Source organism: Strigops habroptila, chromosome 15 (genome assembly GCF_004027225.2).
Source record: "Strigops habroptila isolate Jane chromosome 15, bStrHab1.2.pri, whole genome shotgun sequence".
Lineage (NCBI taxonomy): Eukaryota > Metazoa > Chordata > Aves > Psittaciformes > Psittacidae > Strigops > Strigops habroptila.
This window is the reverse complement of record NC_044291.2, coordinates 11,841,992-11,862,048: the sequence shown is the minus strand read 5'-3', so window position 1 is coordinate 11,862,048 and position 20,057 is coordinate 11,841,992. Positions and strand designations below refer to the sequence as shown.

Below are 20,057 nucleotides of genomic sequence, written 5' to 3'. Positions count from 1 at the left end.
GAGCACAGAAGGGCCACATGGATGGGAGGGCTTTTGGGCTGAGCATCTTCCAGCCTCTCCCTTAGAAGCCAACTCAGATCTGAAGGAAATCACCCCTGGCACAGGAAGATGTCCATGGCACACGAAGGTGTCTGTGGCACAGGCAGCTTTGCAACCTGCTCACCTGGACAGTGGCTAATCACCCTTTCTGGCTGTCACCCTTCAACAGGCTTGCTCCCTGATACTCCTTGTCTCAGCGTCATGAGCAACAGACCAGGACGGAGGCTCTGGAGGTGCCAGCATGTGGCTTCCCAGGGCCCCTCAAATGAGTGGTGGTGCCTGTGTCATGGACATTGTGATACCACAGAGGAGAGCAGCAGTTTGCTCTAGGTTCAGATGTCCCTGCGTCTAGCATTTGCTGTTGGAGCAAATTTCAGTAGAGTGGAACCCATTCTCTTAACAGTGCCAGTCCTCTTAAGTGTATAAGAGATATGGTTCAAATCCTGTTTCTTTCACGTTTGTCAACACTGATATATTTTTTTCCTCCTTTCCACACATCCATGGTTCCTTTGGGTCTTTACCGCAGCTCCTGCTGGCTAATGGCCACTGGTGCTGACCAGCCTCAGCACTGGGATGCCTGGACTCAGTTCCTGCTCTGAGCACTAGCTTCTCCCATGGCAATGGGCAAGTCAAGCTCACCTGACATGCCCGTGCTGATGCAGAAGAGCTCCCGTGGGCATAGAAAGCTGTGAGAGGCTGATTTGACACTTCCTGGCAGTGGTTGCGCACACTACATTTGAGATTTTTTTGTTCCTGTTCGCTAATGCTGTTTGCTAGCAAACAGAGACAGGACAAGGGGGAATGGCTTTAATCTGGCAGAGGGGAGATTGAGATGAGATTTTAGGCAGAAGTTCTTCCCTGTGAGGGTGCTGAGGCGCTGGCACAGGGTGCCCAGAGAAGCTGTGGCTGCCCCATCCCTGGCAGCGTTCAAGGCCAGGTTGGACACAGGGGCTTGGAGCAAACTGCTCTAGTGGAAGGTGTCCCTGGCCGTGGCAGGGGGTTGGAACTGGATGAGCTTTAAGGTCCCTTCAACCCAAACCAGCCTGAGATTCTGTGATTCTATGTAAGGTGTTGAGGTATCTCTGCTTAAGAAGAGGGCTGCTTTCCTTTCTGCAAGGTTACAGTGTCTTTGAGGTGCAAAAATCCAGGAAGCTCAGGAGGGACCTTGTCACTTTCTACAACTATGTGAAAGGAGGATGGAGCCAGGAGGGAGCCGGTCTCTGCTCCCAAGGAACAAAGGATGAGACAAGAGGAAACGGCCTCAAGCTGCATCAAGGGAGGTTTAGACTGGAGATTAGGAACAATTCCTTTCCCAAATGGTGGTCAGGCATTGGAACAGGCTGCCCAGGGCAGGGGTGGAGTCCCTGAAAGTGTTCACACATCGTGTAGATGAGGCCCTCAGTGACATGGGTTAGTGGTGGCCTTGCAGTGCTGGGGAATGGTTGGACTTGATCTCAAAGGTCTTTTCCAACCTCGTTGATTCTGTGATTCTATTGCAGTACCCGCAGCTCTGCCGGTCAACGAGAGCGGCGGTGCGGTTCTGCGGGGCTAGGAAAAGTTTAATCTGGGCTGGGCACAGGTCAGAGGCTGCTCCAGGCGGGTCGAGGAGCCGGCACCGGGATGGGGGGGTGGGGCCTCCCCAAGCTCGACCCGCTCCCCGGTAGAGAGCGGGGCGGGTACCGCGCGGAACTCAAACCTTCGTCCTCTGCCTCAACCAATGGCCAGCACGACCGGCAGCCGCCAGCCAATGAGAGCGCGGGACCTCCGGCCACCAACCAATAGGAGCGCGGGGGCCGGAGCGGCGAGTAACGCTCGAGAGCAGCAGTGGCGGCGCTGGTGGTGATGGCCCCGGAGCGCGGCGACCGGCCGCTTCCCGCCGGCACTGAGGGTCTTCCCCGGGCATTCTTGCAGAGCTTGCGCACTCTCTTCGATATCCTGGATGACCGGCGGCGCGGCTACGTGCACCTACGGGAGATCGAGTCCCGCTGGCGGGGAGCGGAAGCCAGGGAGCTGCCCGCTGGGGTGATGGAGGGACTGCGGCGGGCGGCACCGGCCAGCGGGTACCTCACCTTCGAGCGGTTCGTCCTGGGGCTGCGCGCTGCCCTGCCCGCGGCTGACCCACCGGCGGAGAGCGGCGGCGGCGTCCGGCGGAGCGGGGAGAAGCCTCCGAGCCCGCGCTGTGCCGAGGAGCGGCGCAGGAAGAGCAGCGGGCAGCGGGAGCCAGGGCACGGCCAGCCCCGCGGCCGAGGTGAGCGGGGACCGGGCGGGGCGGCTGTGACACTGAGGCTCGCTACGGGGCCTGAGCATCGCCCCGGACCCGCGGGCCGGGTGCCGAACTCCTCAGAAGTTACCGATGATTCTGACCTGGGCTCCAGTGCCATTCCGCCTGCCTCGGGTTCGTGCTTCCCTTTACATCCCTCCTCACACGGGCCTGTCTGTTTATAGCAGTGACAGGACGAATTAAGGGCTTTACCGTAACGTGTCCGCGGTTGTCCCTGGCGCAGAGGCTGTTGGTGACCTTTTGGTGCTGCCGATGGTCACCTCAGAGTGTTGCTGCGCCCAGGGGTCTCATCAGCAAGAGCCCCAGTCCCGGAGCAGCTGTGAGCTTGGGTGGGTGCTGTGCTATGCCCTCAAACACTGGGTTCACCATTTCATCTGTGTTTTGGATCAAAAAAATACAAAAGCCTGGTCCAGCTTTTTTGTTTGGATAATTCTGCAGCACTAATTACAAGAATAAATAATTAAGCGATAATTACATGGGAAAGCAGCATCAGGGAGATCATAGAATCACAGAATGGTTTGGGTTGGAAGGGACCTTCAAAGGTCCTCTAGTCCAATGCCCCTGCAGTGAGCAGGGACATCTTCAACTACATCAGGTTGCTCAGAACCACATCCAGCCTGGCATGGAATGTCTCCAGGGATGGTGCATCCACCACCTCTCTGGGCAACATGTGCCAGTGTTTCACCACCCTCATTGTAAAGAATTTCTTCCTCACATCCAGCCTGAATCTCCCATTTTTAGTTTAAAACCATCACCCCTCGTCCTGTCGCAACAGGCCCTGCTAAAAAGTCCCCATCTTTCTTATAGGCCCCTTTGAAGTACTGAAGGGCCACAATAAGGTCTCCCCTTATTGTGCTTTGCTGTCTCCCATTGGTGTCTGGGTGGCTAGGCTCTGTCTGCCGAGCTCACCAGGAGGTCCCTGTGAACTCTTGGGGTCCCTGTGCTGGGTCTGCCACCCCCAGTGAGACCCTGACCCTGTCAAGGGGGAGGTGATTTCACTGGCATCTTGGTTTGTTGCTAGTCAGTAGGAGACATTATAAGGAAACCAGGCTTCTTGGTTTACCTGGTGTAGGTAATAATTCTTTATCTAGATAGAATCATAGAATCCCAGACTGGTTTGTGTTGGAAGGGACCTTAAAGCTCATTCCAGTTCTACCCCCTGCCACGGGCAGGGACACCTTCCACTAGAGCAGGTTGCTCCAAGCCCCTGTGTCCAACCTGGCCTTGAACACTGCCAGGGATGGGGCAGCCACAGCTTCTCTGGGCACCCTGTGCCAGCGCCTCAGCACCCTCACAGGGAAGATCTTCTGCCTAAGATCTCATCTCAATCTCCCCCTTGACAGATTAAAGCCATTTCCCCTTGTCCTGTCCCTACATGCCCATGATTTGTGAAGTGCTTTGTGATCTACAGACAGGAAGGTCTGTGTGAGGAGCTGGTGTTTGTTATTTCAACACTGGAGCACAATGACTGCCTCAACCTTGGGAAAGTTAGGCTGATTTGCCTTCACTTCTCACCTGCTCCATCCCAGTCCCTTCTGCTGGGTGGAGAAGGCACTTTTAACTGTGGCTGAGGTTCTCTGCTTTCCATTTTGCCTCCAGACTAATCACTGGAGCTTCATCTAGGGCAATATTATTAAGCAGGCTAGTTCTCCTGTTGTCAACAGATTAAATCTGGAAAAACCTGAACAAAAATCCTGCTTGGTAAATAAACAGCAAATGGAAAGCTCTGCCCTGGAAAGGAATGAGCAGATGATTACAGCAACTTCATGGTTGCTGAGGATCTTTACACTACAAGCTGATGTTATACTGATGTCTGGAGCCTGCAGGCAGGGTTTGTGCCGCAGCCCTTGCTGCCAGCTACCTGCAGCGCAGGGCCCTATGCTGGCAAAAGGCTGGAATCTCACTTTGATTCAGCAGCTTAGCAAACATCATATCTCTCAGTTATTCTGTTTCTTTTAGCTCCGGATCCTGCACAGCTGCCCACTGCTCCCTCCTACTGCGGAGGGTTTCCCAAGGTGTGGATGAATAGGTAGATGTTCTCCTCACCAGGCTGCGAGGTTGAGTGCTGCCGTGGCATGACACAGCTCTTCCTTGCTGCGGAGAAATGTGCTGGGTGCTGAGAGCTGCCTGTGGATCAAGGAATACCTGTCTCCATTAAGATGTGGGCTTTAGGCTGCTCTGAGGCTTCAGCTGCGTGAGGTAGTTTCTGTAAGAACCCAACCAAGGGCAGCGAGATGGTGGATCAGTGCTCATCAACTACAAAGAGTCTGAAGCAACTCTCGCTGTCTGTGTTTTGGAGGAAGGAGGTGCTCATAGGATGCCACCCCAGCTCTGCTTTGTGGTCCAGGGGTATCTGCCTGCACCAGAGGTGATTTGGGTGGAATCATGGCAAGATGGCAGAGGTTGGGGTTTTCATCAGCCCAGCAGTGCTGGGGCAGCCCATGAACCACTGCTGGCCACCAGCCATGGTCCCTGGGGAGCCAACAGCATCCGTCGGGATGGTGAGGCTGATACTGGAGAAGTCACTGGGCAGGAAAGTCACCATGATGGCTTCCCTACTACTGGTGGCCTCTCAGAGCAGCATCTAAGTGTCTTGGTGTTGGGGTCTTTACTGTTGTGGTTCCATTGTGAGCTGAGACCTGGGGAAGTTCAGATACAGATCAGGACATGCCTTGCCCAGGATGTCTGTGGTGGCCTGGGCACTGTCATGTCCTCCCTACACAGCATTCACCTTTGCTGCTGGGGTGGCCTGGCTCTGTCAGCTGCCTGGAGAGCTGGTGGCCCCAGCAGGCAGGAGGGGATGGTTTGTAGGGAGCAGTTACTGTCCATTGCCAAGGACAGGTATGTAAATGTGTAAATGAGGTGTCTGCTTGGTCCTGGCAACTTGCTCTGGCTGGGGAATACTGGGCATGTGCCCTGTGGGGGCAGAGAGGCCATATCTTGTGGCAGAATCTCATCCACCTCTGGTGAGCTGGAACTGCTCTCTGCTGAAGAAGAAATTATCTCAGCTTATTAGCAGGGGTCCTGTTTTAGCCACTACATTGTCAGCTCAGGTACACAGAGCTCAGTTGTTTGACCAGGGAGCACCTTCTTATCACAGGTTCAGCTCAGCTCAACCTGGCACTTCCAATTAACAGCCGTGAAAACCTTTTTAAAATGTTTCCCAAAGGTGTTCCTGGCTGTGCTTTGCAATTCTGCCTATCAAAGCTACCTGTAGTTTTGGGACTGTTCCTCGGCTTCCCAAACAGGATGTGCTACAGGTCTGCTAGGAGAACGTGTGTGGTTGCACTGGTCTTGCCGGGTAGATATGGGTGTATGAAACCAGAAAAACAGATGAATGGGTGATATCAAAGACTTTGTGTTTATTGGCATGCTGGAGACCTGTCTGTGTCGGAGCTCTTCCTGATAGGAGAAGCAGGATGCCATGGTGAAACAGAGGAGGATTTTTCCCATGCCACAGTAGCTTCTTTCCCCAGTGACACAACATGACAGGCTGAGCAGGGTGCTTGTGTAGCGTGGTCTGCTGTCCCCCAAGCCTGAGTCCAGCTCCTCTTGCTGAAACTGGCAGTACAGGCAGCCCCAGTATGGTGCAACTCTCCCAGATCTCGTTGCCTTCAAGGTGAAGGAGAGTGGTTCCTGCGGCCAATGCTGTCCTTTCCTGCTCCATATCCCTCTTCTGTTGTGTGCATGTGGTCGGCTGAGGAGCCTTGTGGAGCTGTGGGCTGTGGGTGCCAGCCTGGACAATGCTATGTGCCCTGTCCTGGCACTTGCAGCCCTTCGTGCTGGTGCAGCAAGGAACATGCTGGACCTGTGCCTGGCAGCACCGGTGCCGGGGAGCCGGCATATGTGAGAAGATGTGGTGATGGGTGAGGGTGCCTGGGAGATAGGTGCACAGCAGTGCTGAGGAGGAGACGTGTTCCCTGGCTGTCTTTGCCTGCTGTCGCTTGCCTGCCTCCCTGCTGCTCTTGTGCCATGGCCAGGCTGGGAAAGAGACTCTTGAGGAGAGGTGTCTGCAGCCACAAGGGAGCAGGGGAGCTGCAGCAGCAAGGGCTGGATACAGGACAGGCTCTGCCTGGAGGTGGCACAGAGGGAGGTGCAGCGCTCGCTGCCCAGGCATGTCAGGATGGTGCTGGCTGCTCTGTGGCTGCCCTGGCGCCACGGTTCAAGGCGGTGCTTGGCCAGAACCAGGCTCTGAGCTAGCCTGGCCATACCACAGGGCTTTGTTCCTGGTGAGTTCACCAGGCTGGGTGGTGTGGGGCTTGTACCGACTCTGCTGCAGGTGCCCAGCCAATAACCTGCTTGGGCAAATAGGCAGCATGGGCAGGAGGGGTCTGCTCTAGCCTGAAAGGTGCCAGTATGAACTTAACCTGCAGAAAGGTCATGCTTGGCTTTGCACCAGCATTATGCGTTTGTAAGAGATCAGTCTTTTGCAGGGTGGGATGCTGCAATTTGAATAACGTTTTGGAAAACCTACAGCCTGATTTACTCAATGGTTAGGCCACAGGCACGGGGTTTGGGGGGAGAATGTCTGCATGGCCAAGCCCATCACCAAGCAGGAGATGCCTTTGGGAGTCAGGTTCCTTGCAGAGCCTGTGCCACTGAGTGGGAGCCAGGGGTCTCATGAGGACAGGACAAGGGTAGCCAGTGTCACTAATGGTTTAATTGCCTGTGCTGGGACTGAAACAGCATTGCCTGGAAGCTGCTTGCTTTTTGCAGATGACCAAGGTGTGTTGCCAACCTGGCACAGCCAAGTAAGTTGCTGCTGAAGCCTGCCCTGCCTGCAAGCAGGTACCCAGGCTGGTGCTTTGCTCAGCTGCTCCTTGCCATGTCTGCAAGACCATGCTGCAGATAGCAGCTGGTGGCCTTATGCTTTCCTCTGTTACAGGTGGTGATGCTAAAGCTGCTGGGCAGTCCCAGGGAGACAGTGGCCATCCAGGTGCTGGGGATGCTCGGAGGCATCAGAGGGGACGTGCAGAACACCGGAGACACACCATCACCAACGGTGTGGACTTCAGCATGGTAAGGGGACAGTCCTGCCACGGGCTCCAGTGAAGGGGCCCTTGGTCGTATCATAGAATCCCAGACTGGTTTGGGTTGAAGGGACCTTAAAGCTTATCCAGTTCCAACCCCCTGCCATGGGCAGGGACACCTTCCACTAGAGCAGGTTGCTCCAAGTCCTGTCCAACCTGGCCTTGAACACTGCAGGGATGGGGCAACCACAGCTTCTCTGGGCACCCTGTGCCAGCGCCTCACCTCCCTCACAGACCTTGGCGAAGTCCTGGTCCCTGTGGAAAGGTGGATCACAGGGGTCTCTCACCACTGACACCAGCTCTGTTTGCGCTGTGGCTCACCACTGCCCGTCCTGCATGTGTGAACTGTGGTGTGTTGGGCAGATCCTGGTATTCTGCACACAAAGCTCTATTGATGTATATGGAGGTCTGGCTGTTACTTCTGAGGTGCTTTCCATCCTGAGTCGCGCCAGACAGGGCAGAGGCGTGTGTTCCCCTGCCTTCTCCTGGAGTGTGAGGTCAGCCCGTGGAGCCTGCATTTGACTGCACAGGTGCCTTCCAGTGGGCAAAATCCTGGGAAGGGAAAGGCAAACATGTAGGTGTGGGAGCAGGTGGGTCTCTGGGCCCCTGAAGCACTCAGTGGAGGTCAGGTATGCTCTGTGCTGGCAAGTGGTGGTGCCAGGCTGGGTCTCCCACCGCATGTGCTCTGAAGGTCAGGGCTCAACCATGCTGGTCCTCTTGGCTCCTGAGAGGCTTTTTGCCAGTAATGGAGAGAAACCAGCATTGTATTTAACTGGGCAGCCCAGGGTGGAGGGATCTGCCTTCCTCTCCATGTCTGTGTGGAGAGGCTTGGATCAGATTCCCTGGATGAAGGGATCAGCACTGCTCTGAAATGGGATGGAGGAGCTGCCTGGGCATGCTGCCCACAAGCTCAAGCTAATTTTTCCTGGGATGAGAGCCAGGACCCAGCCTGCAGGATGAGTGACTGGTGGGATGAGCTCTGGCTGGTGTCGGAGCTGCTGCTGACTGTCCCCTCTGCACTTCCACTCCTCGCACCCTGCTGTCACCCTGAGCCCAGTGGGGCTGACCAGTGGCTTGGGCAGCATTGATTACAGCCTGGCCTGGCCTTGGGGGACATAATGTGCTGTGGAGCCCGGCCTGGGGAGAAGGGGCTTGTGCACACACATGGTTTGCTGGGCCTGCAGCCATGCAAAGGGTTGGGGTGCTCTTGTCGTGAGAGGTTCTCTAATGAGAGGTCCTGGCAAGGAGTTATGTAGGGGTGTGTGTGTCTGGGATGGGAGTCTTTGGTTCTCAGGGTTTTGGTGGCTTGAAGTTGCTGGTTTGGATAGTGGAAGGTCCCTCCTTTCCCTGGCAAGGCTTTTCCCTGTGAGTGCCGCTCCAGGCTGGAGCCCATCACAAGCTCTGGCTTGCCTGTTTTCCCAGGCTGTTGGGGGAGCAGTGGGAGTGAGTCCCTCTGCCTTTCTTTCCTTCCTCCCTATGCTGGAGGATGTTGGGCCCCAGAAGACACAAGGCTCTCAGCTGTGGTTAGGCTGATTTGTCTAGTGCCTGATGGGGGGTGGGAATACTGGTGTCCATCCAGCATCCTGAGGTGCACCAGGGTTGGTTCATCCCAAGCAGCAGCAGAGGTGTGGGGCTGTGCTGCAGCCCAGGACCCTTTGCACCACCATGGCTGGTGTCTGCTCAGCTGGTGTTCTCAGCCAGTCCATCATTGATCGCCCTCATTTCCCCATGGCCACAGGGGTAGTTGGATGAGACCTTCTGTGCAAGGCTGAGTGCTTTCATTTGTCTGCAGCCCAGGGTACAGCACTGTCCCCTCTCCTCCTACCCTGGGCAGCACCAGCCAAGTGCAGCGCTCTGTCTTCCTCCTGCCCCAGAAGCTGCCACTGCCCCAGAGCTTCTGATCCTTAGAGAGATGCCCGCTCTCCCTGCTGATGTCCTACTGCTCTGTGGGATGCTGCCTCTTCCTCCGGTCTCTGAGCTGGCCAGCAAGCCGGGTGGGACTGGAGCAGACCAGGTGGTGGCTGCCTGCAGCCCAAGCTGGGTGGAAGTCCTTGCCACATACAGCACCTTCTTCATGCCCCTCAGCAACAGCCTGTGTAGCACCAAGGCTCTGCACTGCTTCCTCTGGGTATGTCCCCTTTGGTCCATCTGTCCATCCAGCTAGGGGGAAAGGCTGGTGTGGGGCAGTTGAGGGGCTTCAGGGCTGGCTTCAGGGCTTCAGTGGGGATGGGAAGTGCTAGCGGCCTGAAGAAGGTCTTGGTGTGGTCTCACTTGTCTCCAGAGTAGGGATCCTTTACAAGGGCCTGTAGGGACAGGACAAGGGGGAACGGCTTTAACCTGACAGAGGGGAGACTGAGATGAGCTCTGAGGCAGAAGCTCTTCCCTGTGAGGGTGCTGAGGCGCTGGCACAGGGTGCCCAGAGAAGCTGTGGCTGCCCCATCCCTGGCAGTGTTCAAGGCCAGGTTGGACACAGGGGCTTGGAGCAACCTGCTCTAGTGGAAGGTGTCCCTGCCCGTGGCAGAGGGTTGGAACTGGATGAGCTTTAAGGTCCCTTCCAGCTCTAACCATTTTATGTTTCTATGATCTGTTCAGGGCCACTTCTGAGCTGAATCACCCCTCTCAAGATGTTCTCCAAAGCAGCAGGAGAGGTTCCTGAGCATCCAGCAGCTTCTGGGTGATCAAAGTCCCACTGGTGCCTGGAGCAGGTTCTCCTGGAGCCCAGTCTGTGCCATGGGCAGTGGAAGCCAGGCTGTGTTGTGGCAGAGGACACAACAGAGGCAGCAAGGCAGGCAGCTCCCCATGCTTTTGGCATGGAGGCAGGGGTGCAGGGGCTGGTGGAGCAGGGTGACACTGCTTAGGAGAAGGGGAGTAGGAGCCCTGGGCTCACCGGGTGATGGCTAATGGAAGGGTTGCTGCACCAGTTGCTCTGTTTCCCAGGTTTTCCCTTCTTCTCCCACCACCTCTGCAGTTGCCGGTGGCAACGCAGTGCTGAGGGGCAGCAGAAGAAGGTGCAGTGGAGCAGAGTCCCCATGTCCCCTGGAGGACAGACCCCTGCTCCAGCTCTACTCTTGATGGAGGAGCTGGACTTCCTGTCCTGCAGCAGCCTTGGCTGTGCCACAGGCACAAGGTCCGGCTCTGCATGTCTATGGCGCTGGTCTGTGGACAGGAGACACCCAAGTAGCAGCTCTCTGGGTGTATAAAAGTCCCCGCAGCCCTCTCCAGGTGATGCTGGTGCTTGAACCTGAAAGACCAGCAGGGGCACTCAGCAGAAAGGCATGCTGTGCTCTGCTCAGAGGTGCCTGGGGCATACAGGGCAGCTTCCAGTCTGCACATCTAGCTTGGCTCTTTACTGCTCACCCAAAGCCGGGTGTGTTTGTGCTGCTGGCTGAGGTTCACAGTGTTGGGGGTGTTGGGAAGTGGCTGTAGGCCTTGCTCTTGTTGTGTCACTGGATAAATATGAGGTTGAGAAACCTGCTTCGGCAGTGGGGAGCAAGAGGGTAGAGATGGCCTAATTTTCCTTCGCCTGCCTCAGTTGTTCTCCCAAACCAGAGAACTCTTCCTCTGAAGAAGCATCAGGTAGCAGCCATCAGCCTGCTCCTCTTTGGCCTTTCATGGGGAAAGGAGCTGAGACTCCTGCCTGTATCCTCATCCCTCTGTGCCTCGTGAAGAAACTAGCTCCTGGGGTTTGACAAGGCCTTGGTGGGAAGGGGGTGACACATCTGCATGCTCTGTCCTGCAGCTGAAGCACATGAAGGAGCTGGAACAGGAGAAGGATTTCCTGCTGCAGGGTCTGGAGCTGGTTGAGCGTGCCCGGGAGTGGTACCACCTGCACATCCAGTTCATGCAGGAACACCAGAGGCTTCTGGGGAAGAACAAAACCAGTGCAGTGAGTCTGGGACTTGTTCTTGAGGTGCCTGCTTGCTTGGGAGGGTCTGGGGCTGCTCTGTGGGTTTGGAGAAGCGGGCTGGGACTTGGCTGGACCTGGAGCCAGCTCTGTAGTAACCCCCAGCCTCTTCTTCCTCCTCATCACCCAGGACTTCCCCCCTGAGGGCAGCCAAAGCCACCTGGGGCGCCTGGTCCCCAAGCTGCAGGAGGTGAACCGCTGCCTGGGTGACCTCCTGTCCACCACTGGCAAGGTGAGAGCAGCACATCAGCACCTTGTGGTTGTTTGCTTGAGCTTGGGGCCCATCCTGAGTGATGGGTCCCAAGCTCATGTCCTTGTTGTCCTTGTCGTCCCAAGATCCTTGTCATCCCCCATTGTGGTGGCTGGGCTGACATTGGGGATGCCAGAGTTCCCCTGGGCTCTGGAGAAGTGGCTTGGCTCTGTGGGCAAGAGAAGGGATGGGGGATGGCCCAGAGGACAGCACAGCTGGTCCCCAGCTGGGCTGGAGGATGTTCAAGGCATATGGGGGGGCTAAAGCAAATCCAAAAATAGATGTAGACATTGTCAAGCGAATAAGGAAACCATCCTGCTGAGCTGGCTGTCCCACTGGGCTCCTTGCAGGAATGTTTCCCACCTCTGGCTGCCTGCCTGAGACCCTGTGCTGGGATCTTAATCCTGTGCTGGGCTTCTCTCAGTTCCCCATGTACCACAGAAACAGGTTCTGGCTTTGGAGAAGGACTGGGATGGGCCTCTGGGAAGGAGATTCAATGTCTCATCCCTTCCCTTCATCTTTTCTGCAGCCAGCAAACCCCAACTCAGCTCTGAACAGGCTGGTCCCTGTGGCATCCCCAGCCTCAGCAGGCTCCCAGCAAGCCATCAACATGCTGAAGGAGCAAAACCGGCTTCTCACCAAGGTGAGGGGTGGGAAGGGGAAGGAGATCCCACGGAGGGGGGCTGGGAGAGGAGGGGGGATGAGGCGGGGTGAGGGAAGGAATATGAGGCAGTGGAAAGTGTTTCTTCAGCTTTGCCAGTTTTCATCATCTCAGAGAAGGGCACGTGGAGACCCTCTGTCATGCAGCTGTGTCCAGCTGTTTGCTGGGTGGTGGTCCATGGGCAGGGATGGGATAAATGGAGGTCAGAGAGTGCAGATGCTGCAGCTGGTGTCTGCAAGCAGGGCTGCTGGGGAAGCCGGGGCCATGCTCACTGCTGGGGTTTGCATCACAGCACCTGCAGCGCAGCAGATGATGGTGTTTTCCTCTTCTGAGCAGTATTTCCCTCTGTCCCACACAGGAGGTGACTGACAAGAGCGAGCGCATCACCCAGTTGGAGCAGGAGAAATCTGCCCTGATCAAGCAGCTCTTTGAGGCTCGTGCCCGCAATAACCATGAGACAAGCCAGCTGGACTCCACCTTCATCTAGTGCCCAGCTCTCTCCTCCCTGGCCTCAAGCTTCCCCGGGGTTTCATGAGACTTTTGCTCCAAACCCACTGTACCCATTGCTCCAGGTGTTGTGTCCTGAGGTCTGGAACTGCTGGTGGCATCTTTGCAGGAGGAAGCCAGGAATGCATTTCCTTGGCCCCACCCGGGAGCATCCCTGCACTGCTTTGCTGCTGGGCTTTCCAGCTGTGCTGCTCTCAAGCTGCTCCTTTCCTGTCTCTAAGGCGACTGCAGAGACCGTGCCCCAGCCGCGGGTCCCTGATGTGCTGGAGGAAGTGGCCACTGCCTGTGTGGGGGGAGCTGCTGGGCCCTAGGCCTCACTTGAGCTGAATTTTGGCTGCTGTCCTAAAAAGATCATGTATCTTCAACACTCCTGCTGGCACCTCCAGGCAAGCCTGGCTGTTGGAAGAGTTGGCCTGTGCCCTGCTTGTCCTGCTGCTGGAAGACAAGATTGAAAATCCAATGGGGCATACCTGTCCCCTCTGCTGCTTGAGTTCTGCCTGCCAGTGACACTATCCTGGGCCAGAGCAGTGCCTGAGCTGGTCTCCTCTGGTACAGTCCCTCTTTCCAGTTGCAGTAGTGATGCCATAGTCGCTGTTTACATGTCTGCAGGCTCCTGTAGTTCATGAGCCACAGACCCAAACGAGGTAGCCCATACCTCTGAGCTGCTGTTCCAGGCTGTTTGCAGGTTCAGGCAGACATTTCCACATCCTTTGATCTGCCTTGACCTGGCAAATGTATCCTTATGACTGCCAGACTTCTATTGTTTTTTTTTTCATGGTGACTTTGAAAGGAAAGGTGATGTCCTGCAGCAGGAGGATGCTAACACAAGCCTGACTTCTGAGGAGGCTTCTGGACGGGGTTTTGTATTTAACTGAACGATGGAGTGGAGGCTGATGGGCTCTTTCCTTTGCACATCTCCAAGTGGAGAAATGGCAGCTTTGCCTGTCCTGGTGGTGGATGCTGGGTTCCTGGGGTGACATCCTAAGTATGAACTGCACCTTTCTCCAGGTCTCTTGGGAGGGTGGTGGCGGTCTAAGCATGAGTCCTGTTAGACTGGTGCATCTCAGGATACCTCCTCTTCCCACCTAGCTCAGTCATGATGCTTGAGCTGAATGATGTCTTCCACTGTGTCTTGGTACTTGATATTTATGGTACTTTCATAGGAGATCCTTGTGAATCCCCATGTAGCACAAATCTGGCCCTTCGTAGCTCCAAGATCAAGACCTTTCTTTCCAGGACTGTTTCATGCTCAGACTCTTCTGGCACAATGCTGGAGCACAATGCGCTGAGCTGGGCAGAAGGTGCTGGACTTGCCCTACCCTGCTCTGGGCACCATGCAGACCAATTCCTTTCTCACTTGTGGTTTTTATCTGCCCGGTGATGTGTGTCCCATCCAGCTCTTCTCTTTAGGGTTGATCTTCACTTGAAGCTCACTGCAAAGCATGTGTCCCTGTTCTACCCTTGTGCCTGCTGCCCTGTGCTGGGTAGGGATCAGTGGAGTGCCAGGGTGAGGGAGGTGGAGCAATGCCAGGGCTAGTCGTGTCCTCTAGCTGCAGGAGTAGGACATCAGTTGTCCTCTGGGCAACTTTTTTGATGTCACCTCTGGTGTTCAGTGCTTGTTTTGCCTGAGATTTAATTAAATGTGACCTTCTTTATGAGGAGGGTCTCTTCTCCATAGGAGTAATAAAGTGGGGTGAACTATTTAATTTATCCTTCTGTCTTTGTGCCTGAATGAGCCCATCTGCTGCTGCGAGCCTTGATGTTTCCAAGTGTCCTGTCCCACAAGGTGTGGGGTGAGCTGAGGTTGCACAGTCGCAGCCTGAGGGTCCCAGCAGGGGATCCCTGCTCCAGGCCATGTTCCCATCCTCTTTTCCATTCCCTCTGGGCTTCCCCTGGGGCTGAGGACTCCCCAGCATCTCCTCACTGCTGTGGGCTGGAGTCACGAAGCCACCCACACCCCTTCCAGTGCTTGTAGCTTCAGCCGGCTGCTCCTCCAGAGGCTGTGCTGCAGGCTTGTGCTCCTCAGGTGGTGCTGGTGTAGTTCACAGCCCTCCATGGGAGCTGGCCCCTGTGGCTGTCCATGGTGCTCTGCAGTGAGTCCTTCCTGTAGGGCAGCTGGAGAGGACCTCGCTGACACTGTGTTCTGCAGCCATGTCCCTCTGACCTGTGCTGAGGGTGGCAAACCTCAGGCTCTGGGCACCAGAGGCACCTTCCCTTGTGCCTCGGGGGACCTCAGACCCCCTGTGCTGCAAAGCCCTCAGGGTTGAGCCTCCCAGAGCCAGAATGGGGATGCAGCCAAGTCCTCTGCAGCTGCAGCCTCTTTCAAGTGGTGCTGATGGCAGCCACAAGTCCCAGACAGGGCAAGGAGGAGGGGGACACGTGCCCTCAGTTCCCATTTCAAGCTTTTGCTTGGATGCAGAGCCTGTGAGAGCTTTCAAATGCAAGAGAAGATCATTGTCCCCACTCAATGGTGCTCTGTGCGGAGCCAGGGCAGCTCTTCCCCTGCCCCATGGCCCAGGGAAACATCCCGGCTGTGGTCTGGCAGTGCTGGCCCTGGGCCTGTTCCCTGTGGGATGGTGCTGAGGAGCTCAGGAAGCCGAGGGACTGGCTGGGGCTGGGCCGCAAGGCTGACCTCAACCTGTGCCTCTGGCCTGGCCATGCTCTTTCTGGGTCCCTGACGGGTCCAGCCTGTGCTTGACCCGCACCTCTGTGTCTGGGCTGTGTCCATTTCACTGCAGTGGTGCCAGCTTCACTGAACCATGGGGGCTGTCACCAGTGCAGTGCTTGTCTGGGAGCCACAAGACCTGGGTTTGTGGCCAGGTCTGTAAGCAATGCACTGGCTGACGTGGGTGACACCTTCCCTTCAGGCTCTGTACCCGCTAGAGCTTTAACAAAGGTCTGTGAAGGCACCTCCATGGCTCCAGTCACATCTGGTGCCTGCCATGTGGAGCTGTGGTGACACTGGGAGCAGTTGGGGCAGGTCTCTGCTGTCCCCAGCCAGGGCAGCTCTTGCCAACCCGCCTCAGTCCTGCCACACTCGAGGTTGTCAGACCCAGGTTCAACACCACGCAGACCATGCTCATGTCACTGCACATTCATCACAGATGCCGGGGTAAGGCCGCTCGAGGGGTCCCCACTGCCAGACCCTGGTGATGGGGGCTCTTACTGGGAGCAGGGTGCCCTTGGCCCTTGCCTGGACTCAACCTGTGAACATACCTGGCACCCAGGATCTTATCTTTGTCCTCAGCCATGCAGTTTGGGAAGGATCCAGTCCCCCAGGTCTATTTGTAGTTTTACTCTTCTCCTGCCCAGCTCCATGCCCTTCTCACGCCCTTTGAGGCTGGGCTGTGTGCCCAGCTACCCCCTTAGAGAAGGGCTGCTCTCCCAGCAGAGCAATTATCCCAACTGCCAACATGAACAGCCGCATCTTGAGCCCCCAGCCTGAACATTTTGTGCTTTTTGCTTTTCTTCCTTGCTGCATGGTCAGGAGCTGCTCTGCCCATTGTGGGTCCTCACTGCTCTGGGCAATTTGCAGCAGCTCCTGTGCTGCCAGCCCACATCCTGAGCACCCACTGTCCTGTTCTCACCTCTGCAAATCCCTGGGAGATGAACCGAGGATGTGATGACCTGGAGAAGGCCCTGGGTCCTGCAGCTGGTCCTCACCAGGACAGGGAGCCCTGGGTCATGCGGGGCTGTCTTGGCTAAAGGGGTGCCTGGTGCACCTCAGACCTGTGAGCTGGCACCTGATACCTCTTGCTCATCCCCTTGGTCCCTCATGTTCTCCTGGCCTGGACCATCCTTGTACCTTGTTGCCACAGCCCTGCTTGTATCCTGGACTCCAGCTTGCCAACGCCTTTCTCCTCTTGGCAGAGACAGAACTGCCTCCTACCTTAGCAGCATTACCTGGCTCCATGCTCCCCATTCCTTCTTCCTGGCTGCAGCCATGGAAAAGTTTTGTTTTCCACTGAGACTTGGTGGAACAAAGATCTAGGTGGCAATGGCCTGGGTCTGCCCCTTGCTCTGTGGGATATGGCAGGGGCAGAGGTGGGTGAGCCTCTGCTGCCCCATCCCAGCTCATTCCCAAGGGAAAACTGGAGCCAGGTGCCCTCAACATCTCCATCATGGGTGGCTTGAGCGCAGCATCCTGGCTGTGCTCCAGTGTCCAGCCAGCTCCCTGCAGGTCTGATGTCTCCCTGAGGCCATAGCCCCAGCTCAGCGTGTGCAGCCAGCACAGCCCCTCCCAAGCTACAGCTCATTGAAGGCAGATGCTCCTTCCTGGGAGACCCAGCGTGACAGGGCGGGGCTCCCAGAATTCCTGCTTGGGTTGCAGCTGTGTGCCGGAGACTGAGGCTGTGCTCCCATCGCATTAGGAGGCAGCTGCTGTCAGACTCCTGCCCTGTTCTCTCACCCTTGGAGAAGTGGCTGCTGGGTACCAGAGAAGGGGCTGGGGTCTTGGCCTGGTGGGACCACACTTGCCTTTAGACCCAAAGCATCCCCTTGTTGGATACTTAGTGTGGTGCAGACCCAGTGGAGGCAGCCCCCTAGTCCTGCCCTGCCATCAGCGTGCCTCTGCTCACTCTTCCTGAAAGATGGGACCATGCCAAGCGTGACCAGGCCAGCACAGCCCCGGACAGGGGCAGGCAGCTGAAAGGGCGGAAAAGGCTGTATGGATGGAGCCTGCTGGAAGCTGGGCTGCAGCCACGGCCCAGGAAGTGATCAAAACCCTCCACACGATGACACTGTTTAACTTCTCTGCCTCAGTTTCTCAGCTATAGACATGGGCACATGGCCCAGCAGGTCCCCATGGCAGCAGCCCGGGCTGCTCTGTGCCTGCACAGTTGCAGCAGCCAAGCACTTCTCCTTCATCTGTTCCCACACCTTCCAGGTCCAGGCAGGCAGGTTTGATTTCTGAAAGAGGTCTAGGGAGTCTCTACAAGCCCAAGGATGGGCAGGCAGGGATGTGGCAGCTGTAGGGATGTCTCCTGGCCCCTTTCCTTGGGGAGAAAAAAAGAAAATGTTATCAGATCTTCCCATCAGGAAGCTGGCAGCAGCAGGGCTGTCTGCTCTGATCTGCTCTGCCTGCACAGGGGCATCCTGCAGCCACTCCCAGGCAAGGCTCATGGCCAAGGCCACATCTTTGTGCCCTGTGGATGAGGCCCCACAGGGCAGCACTGAGGCACAGCAGTGACAGCCCAGTGCAAGCGGGACATCCTAGTCTGCTCTCCACGGACCCCTGTGCCCTGGGATGGCCTCCAGCCACCGAGCCACCAAGAAGGGACTGGTGCTGTTCAGGACCTGCCTGCGAGGAGGCTGTCACAAGTGGCCTCACTGTGGTCCCAGCAGACACCTGAAACAGGTGCCAGCATCATGGGGTGGGCAATTTGGGCAGGTCTGCAAAGGAGGTGGACAAGGGAAACAGAAACCTGGCCACGCCGTACTGAGAGCATGCCCCAGAGGTGTGGGGCAGCTTTCCCCTTCATGCTGCTGCACACACATGCATGGCAAAAGATTTATCTGCATTTACCGCTCAGGGTGCCCAGGAGGGATGTGACAGGTTCTGAGCAACCGGATTAAGTGGCAGATGTCCGTGCTCATTGCAGGGGGGTTGGAGTAGATGAACTCTGAACATCCCTTCCAACCCAAACTGGCCTGTGATGCTGTGTGGAGCTGGGGGGCAAAGGAACTCTCCAGGTGAGTTGTGCCACAGGCAGCACCGGGCTTGGAGGGGAAGGGCTGAGCATGGCATGTGCCAGAGTGCGGGCAACGACAGTCCTGTCTTCAGGGTCTTGTGTGGGGTTTTGCATTGCTTCACTTCCACAAAGGCACTGAGCAGCTCTCAAGCCACAATGGCTTTTCCATCCCTGCTGAAGATGAACAGTTCCCATGCAGCGCTCATCAGACAGAAAGAAACAGTCTTTTAGTTCCTATTGACTAAGAAAAGAAACCCAAAAGACATTGCCTCAGCCCCCTGGTTTTGTTTAGTCCAAAATGAAAATATTCTGTGTTGTTCTGAGTTCAGTTTGGGCTTTGTAAACACACTTTCCTTTTTCCTTCTGCTGTATTTAGGGCCAGTGGAAATGTAAAAGTCATTTCTAAGCAGCACAGAGCAAAATGGCCCGGACCTGGTACTTCTGGCATGAGCTCTGCCATGCAGATAGCTTCCGCTTCTTTGGTATGCTTCCAAAATCTTCATTAGATCTTAAAATCTTCCAATCATTCTATCTTCCTGGCCAGCTTGGAGAGAGCTCAGCTGGATGGGTCAGGTTTTCATCATTGAATATTTAATATTGATGGCTTAGGAAGAGAATAATTTGGGCTTGTAAGAGACATCCTGGTGCTGATGCTCCTGCTCAAACATCTTCTCACCAGTGGCCATGGGACTGGTCAGTGCCAGTGGCCTCTGCTCTGTGCTGGGCTGCCAGGCTTGTCCCACAGGGATGGATGAGCCCAGCACCCCGGTAACACCCTGGTAACATCCCTGCATCCAGGGCAGGCACAGGCACTCACCTGATTCTGGTAGGGTTCTTGGTGGGGTCTGCAGGGGCAACCTCATCCCCAGGGTTGCTGTGCTCTGCACCGCTCAGGGCACTCCAGCGTAGGGAGGAAGGAAAGAAAGGCACTGATGGCTCAGGTCTCATTTTGCTCCCCTGTCCAAACTCATGAGGGTCTTTTTTCCAGCCCAGCCATTTTTCTCATTTTCCTCTCATGAGCAGCCATTGTGCTGCTGCCAGTTCCCAGAGAGGAACAAATGTCTCCGGGCCTCCAGAATCTGAAATACAGGGGAAAAAATGAAAAAAAAAAAAAAAAAATAAAAAGGAAACAGAAGAAAGAAGAAAAAAAGAGAAAGAGAAAAAGAAAAAGAAAAAGAAAAAGAAAAAGAAAAAGAAAAAGAAAAAGAAAAAGAAAAAGAAAAAGAAAAAGAAAAAGAAAAAGAAAAAGAAAGAAAACCCAAACCAACTTCTGCAAACAATCCTTTTCTGAGAGGGTGTTTGTTCCTCTCCAGGGTCCGCAGCCTTCCTCCCTCCCACCATAAAGCTTTCCCCTGCGGCACCCACCCTTTGGTGGAGCTTGGTCTTACGAAACCAAAGGAGCTGTGAATCTTTAAATACTGCGAACCTTTATTTCACAAAGAAGAAAGGAGAAGCTGCTGGGGCCTTGGGCTGTGAGCAGGGGAGCAATCCACCTGGCAGGATCCGACCCCCACACAAACACCTCCATTGCTGCATGTCCTGCGGTGCCCAGCACACAACTGGGGGTTCTGCAGCTCCTACCCATGGCCTGGGGACAGTGGGAGCTCAAAGCCCACGCACCTGCACTGCCCCGGAACCCATCTCTGCTCCCTGTGGCTTTTGTAGGGATTTTTCCAGGGATTTTCTCCCAGTGGA

The 20,057-nt window shown here is 55.8% G+C and overlaps 1 protein-coding gene across 1 annotated transcript; it reads left to right on the top strand.

Moving 5' to 3' along the window:
• Positions 1–1,866: 1,866 nt before the first annotated feature.
• On the top strand, positions 1,867–14,378 carry SAPCD2 (suppressor APC domain containing 2). The gene is made up of 6 exons (XM_030506918.1): positions 1,867–2,287; positions 7,206–7,339; positions 11,090–11,236; positions 11,385–11,486; positions 12,034–12,147; positions 12,524–14,378. Exons 1-6 carry the CDS (start codon positions 1,882–1,884, stop codon positions 12,650–12,652), a joined length of 1,032 nt encoding a protein of 343 aa, XP_030362778.1. The 5' UTR covers positions 1,867–1,881; the 3' UTR covers positions 12,653–14,378.
• Positions 14,379–20,057: the final 5,679 nt, after the last annotated feature.

Excerpts from the sequence above, each read along its gene's own strand:
- SAPCD2 (XM_030506918.1), top strand. The coding sequence starts at position 1,882 with ATGGCCCCGGAGCGCGGCGACCGGCCGCTTCCCGCCGGCACTGAGGGT. Across the intron at positions 7,340-11,089 it reads ACGGTGTGGACTTCAGCATG|CTGAAGCACATGAAGGAGCT; the intron begins GTAAGGGGACAG and ends TCTGTCCTGCAG. Across the intron at positions 11,487-12,033 it reads TCCTGTCCACCACTGGCAAG|CCAGCAAACCCCAACTCAGC; the intron begins GTGAGAGCAGCA and ends TCTTTTCTGCAG.